The sequence below is a fragment of the Charadrius vociferus genome, unplaced genomic scaffold (assembly GCF_000708025.1).
Source record: "Charadrius vociferus isolate BGI_N301 unplaced genomic scaffold, ASM70802v2 scaffold223, whole genome shotgun sequence".
NCBI lineage: Eukaryota > Metazoa > Chordata > Aves > Charadriiformes > Charadriidae > Charadrius > Charadrius vociferus.
This window is the reverse complement of record NW_009647674.1, coordinates 94,836-99,609: the sequence shown is the minus strand read 5'-3', so window position 1 is coordinate 99,609 and position 4,774 is coordinate 94,836. Positions and strand designations below refer to the sequence as shown.

The window sequence follows — 4,774 nt, the reverse complement described above, 5'->3', positions numbered from 1 at the left end:
AGTCCTTGTGAGCAGAGCTGTGTTTCAAGGGAGGATAAAACACAAACAACTCCCCTGCGCTGGGTTGGGTTGCAAGTCCCCAGAGCGGTTGCGCTTGGTGGGTGAAAACAAGCAGGAGGCGTTCGCCCAGCTGCTGTGTCCCGCAGTCAGCGCGAGAGAGGAGACAGCAAACAAAACAGGAAGCCTTGGTTGGGGTTATCAAAACTCTTTTAGGTTAAAAAAAAAGCCATCTGAAAGGAATGCTGCTAATTAATTCCACCTGAGTGTGTTGGGGGTGCTTTTTCTAGCTGGGTCTTCAGCTTCCTCTGAGCCTCCATGGGTGCTTGGATCTGGATGCAGGGCTCAGCTCTGAACCAGCGTGGTCTTTGTTTGGGTCGTTAAAGGCCTGAGCTTCTAGACTTTTTGACAAAAGGGCTGCCCTGGTCACAATATCAGGTCTGGTATCTATAAATGATAAATTATTTGATTACGGTGCCCTGGTCCTTAGCCCAGTGCTGGGTATCTGTTGATCTGTTGGGTGATGCGGGCTCCCGGGGTGGTTTTCAGTCTCTCCTGGATGCAAGGCTGGACGTGAGCGGTGTGGCTGGTTCTGGGGAGATGATCAGTTCCTCTCCGTCCCCCCCCTCCGTAACCACCTCATTCCCAAGAGGTGGCTGAAGCACTCTTAATTTGTACCTGGTGACCAATTGGAACAGGCTGATGCAATGTGGGACTAATATACAGGAGGTTTCTGGGGGATTTCCACTGTCTTTAAGCTTCACGCCTTAGAGGAATTGGAAGTGGGTGTGTTTTGCTGCAAATAAATAGCTTTAGAGAGTGAGTGCTTGTCTGAGTGCAAGCTTAACTCCACTCCTCTTTCTTCTCTTGCCGCTAGCACATCAGGAAGCGTGGAGCACCGAGTGTCCATCATGTCCGACTGGGTGCTCCTCGGGCTGATTGCGGCGCTGGTCGTGCTGCTGCTGCTGACCGTCTTCGGTTTCGTTGTCTACTCGGGGCTCTTCACGGAGGTGGTTGTGAGTGCTGGCTCCCCGCCTCTCGGCAGCATCACACTGGCCTACAAGTTCAGGGTAGGCCCGTATGGTGAATCTGGGCAGCTCTTCACGGACGGTTGCAGCATCTCTTCGAAGCTCTGCTCCATCGGTGTCTACTACGACAACCCTCATACGGTAAGGTGCGGCCGGTGGGGCTGGCAAGTTCTCGTGGTCAGCACCCGGGTTCCCAGCTCAGGATGCTTCCCGACTGTGTTTCAGGTGCTTGCAGCTCCATCCGCTGTAAATGAGCACTGGGGTTCCCAAGCTCTCCCAGATCTGCAGAGGATGCTCCGTGGGGAAAGGCACCTGACAATAGATGGTTTCTTGGATAACCCTGACTGGAAGGCATTGGCTGAGCAAAGCTTGCTATCTTCTGATAGCTCTTGCTGAGCAGGTTATCAGCAGGATAATGGATTTGGTTATGCAGCAGAGGACAGTATCTATGACCCCAAGGTGAGGCATTCCTTGGCAGATCCCCTGGCTGCAGAAAGTGCAGCTGAGGCTCCTCCTGGACTTGCAGCTCTGTGGTTAAACACAGATGGTCTCTTCAGCTTGCTGTGTCCTCATCCATACTCCTTCTCTTGTTTCTAGTGCTCTCGTGTATTTCTGAGCTTCCCTGTAGTCCTTACATCCCCTGAGAGTTCTTACTGAAACCTCAGGTGGGGCATGCTGAGGGCTCCTGTCTGATGAAACAGTTACTCAATGGTGCCTCTCAGGCTGAGGGGTGAGCAGAAAGTGCACTGCCTGATGGCTGCCAGCCAGGGCTAAGTACTCCGGTGGGTACGGTCCAGGACAAGGAGCAGACAAAAGCGCATCAGAACTTTCTCGGGGGTGAGGAGCCTGGCTGTTGATGCTCGGTGGCACGGGGGTCTTCAGATAACGGCATGTGGGCGTTTGTCCATGGCAGACAGCCTGGCTCCCCAGTAATTCTGCAGTAGCTGGTGTGACCGTGGAGGAATGCTGTGGGGGGAAGGGATGACTTGGTGGCCGGCAGCCCTGTGCGTCTGCTTGGGCACATGTGCTGGGGGCTGGCATGGGGCACAGTGCCTGGGCTGATAGCTCTCACCCAGTGCTTCTGCTCTGGGGGTGACTGGCCCTGCTTTAGGAACCCTTATGGGCCAGTTAGTACCTGCCCCTGTTTCATTGCTTGCAAGACAGTGCTCCCAAGGGTTGGACCTGCTGAGAGGGAACTTGTCCATGAAAGCGTAGTGCTGAGTGGCTCCTTGGAGCACTGTGGCAGGAAGATATCAGAGCCGAGAAAACGCTGAGCCAGCTGCTCAGCGGAGCCTGGTGCACTCAGCCACGTTGTGTCGCTGTATCCTGGGACGAGCCGATTTCTTTAACTTCCAGTTTTTGCTTCTGGATCATGAGAGGTAGAGAAGAGCCACCCTGCAGTGCCTCTACCTGGCCTGGGAAGGAGGGTGGTGAGGAGGATGTGTCCCTCCTGGGATGAGCCAGGCAGAGGCAGGGTTGGACTAGATATGCTTGTACACTTTTGTCCACAAGAAGTGTTGTGTTTGGAGCAGGTGAGGGATGGGACTCATGGGGAGTGCCTGGCGGGCTGGGGCCCATGTGGTGAGAGCGGCCAGTTCCCCTGCCACTAATTTGTGTCCTTGCGTCAAGGTCCTCTTCTGGAGCTGAGAACCCCGGTGCTGCTGCTTCTTCCCCCGGCACTTCTGCGGGCAGAGTGGGGCATGTGATGCTGTTGGAAGGGCTCAGCATCTGTGCTTGGTGCTGCCCTGCTCCAGGGATGTGATGTGGACATGCCTGTGGTTGCCCTGCAGACCTTCTGCTTGGGTGCTGTGCCTTGCCTCTCTGTTTGCTGAAGCATGGGCTAGTGAAAGCTTGTACTACTGAGCCCACAGATACTGATGAGGATATTTGTGGTGGCTCCTGCCATGGCTGGCACAGGGAGTGCTTTCCCTGGCAGCATCAGGCACGGCTCAGAAGGACCGGCTCTTACATGACCCTGGAAAGTTGGAGTGCCTGTACGGGATGAAGCTCCCTTGTCTTTCTGGTCCTGTCTTGTTTCTCCTCTTCCTGCAGTTGTCATGTCTCTACCCTCACCCTGCGGTTGGAGCAGGTAGTGGGGCTGCAGAACTTGTCTCTGGATCTCTGGTGGCCATCCAGGGTTTTGGAAGCCATCTCTTTCTTCTTTTGCAGTCGAGTCTCTCAGAAGGGGAAGACCTTCTGTGCCAGGATGGCTGAATGGCACCTGGTGGCCAAGGAGGCCCATCTTGCTGTTGGTGACTGGGAGAGGTTTTTCTGGATTCAGGGCTCAGCAGGTGAAGGTGGCTCTTGGCCTGCTGTGGCCAAGGCTCTCCGGGACCTCTGCCTGGTGGCCCAGCTGGTGCCCAGTCTGGACTGGAACATGCTACTGGATCTGGAGACCCTCTTCCTTCCCCCTCTGCTGAGGGGTCTGTACTTGCTCGCTGGGGGCCTGGCCACTGATCCGATGTGGGGTGCGAGTGCCTTCAGCTGGTGTGCGAGGGGAGGTCCTTGCATGGGACAAGACCCTGTGGGGAACTACAATGTGTGGTGGGGCTGTCGCGAAGGATGGTAGAGAATTTGTGTGGGTCTCCAGATGTTTTGGAGGTTGCGTAGCTCCAAGTCTGTGGGTCAGGCTGGGAGATCCTGATGGTGATGCTGGGCCGGGGACTTGCCTCCGTCTTGGAGCCTGCTGGACAGGTGGTACTCAGGATGGGCACAGCAAAGGCTCTGGGGCCTGCATGTGTGTGGAGTGAGCCTGGAGGGTGCTGGAAGCTCTTGGGGATGAACAAAACCTATAATGCATCTCTGTCACCAGGTGTCCCAAGCTCTGGAGGCCATGTGGTTGGCTCTTGTGATGAGAGGCTTGGCAGGCAGCCACGCAGACCTTGCCCTTCTCTGGAAGGGTGATCTTTGCTCATGACATTGGGCAGATGACATTGACGTGAGCCTCCTGCCTCCATAGCTGCTGTGGTGGCTGGGGCACAGCGCAGCCGTGCGGGATGTAGCTATGGTGCCTGGGGCTCCCCACGGCGGCAGGAGCCTCCTCTTGCCTGACACCCCTGGGATCGCCATCAGACCTGTGTTCTGCCGGAGGAGCTGGGGTGCTGGTGGGACCTTCTTCAGGCTGATCTGTGGCTCCTGAATTGGTTCCTGAGGAGACCCGTGTCTCACTGACAGGCAGGCCAGGCCAGGCAGGCTGCTGGGAGCGAGGATGTCCATGGGCAGAGGGCTGCCTTGTCTCCAGGCAGGTGAAGAAGGGGCAGCTTTGGGTGGGTTGCTGGGCTGGCGGCTGCAACGCTCGTGCCTGGTTGTGCTGGCTCAGGTGCCGAGCACCACGGTGTCCCATGGGGCGCCCCTGTGTGCTCGTACCCACTGTAGCATGTTGGCACGGGAGCAGGGGATGGTGCGCACTGCTGATTCCTTGTTCCTGGAGGCCCAGCAAGGTGGGATCGGTCACCTAGGCTGCCTTTCCCCTGGGAGGAACAGATGACCTCCTCCTCTTCCTCCTCATTCTCAGTGCTCTCTTGACCTCGGTGAAACATCCTCTGGCAGAATTTGGTCCGCCCAGGGCTGGCCACCCACCGAGGATGTTGACTTGTCACCAAAAATAGACCTTTTGTCATCAGGCAGCAGAATGTGCTCGCTGCCTGCTGTGTCCCATGGCATCCCTGGCAGAGCGCCGGTGGGCTGTGGCCAGACAGCCGCCTCGAGCCCAGCTCTCAGCCGCTGGGCCCGGGGGGGTTGGAGCCCCT

At 56.9% G+C, this 4,774-nt stretch overlaps 1 protein-coding gene across 1 annotated transcript in view; it reads left to right on the top strand.

The window, feature by feature from the left end:
- The first annotated feature begins 908 nt into the window (after positions 1 to 908).
- TEX264 (testis expressed 264) overlaps positions 909 to 4,774 on the top strand; it is a 40,377-nt gene continuing 36,511 nt past the window's right edge. Inside the window, exon 1 of the mRNA XM_009881094.1 lies at positions 909 to 1,166. Coding sequence (XP_009879396.1) covers positions 909 to 1,166 — 258 coding nt within the window. The remainder of the gene's footprint in view (positions 1,167 to 4,774) is intronic.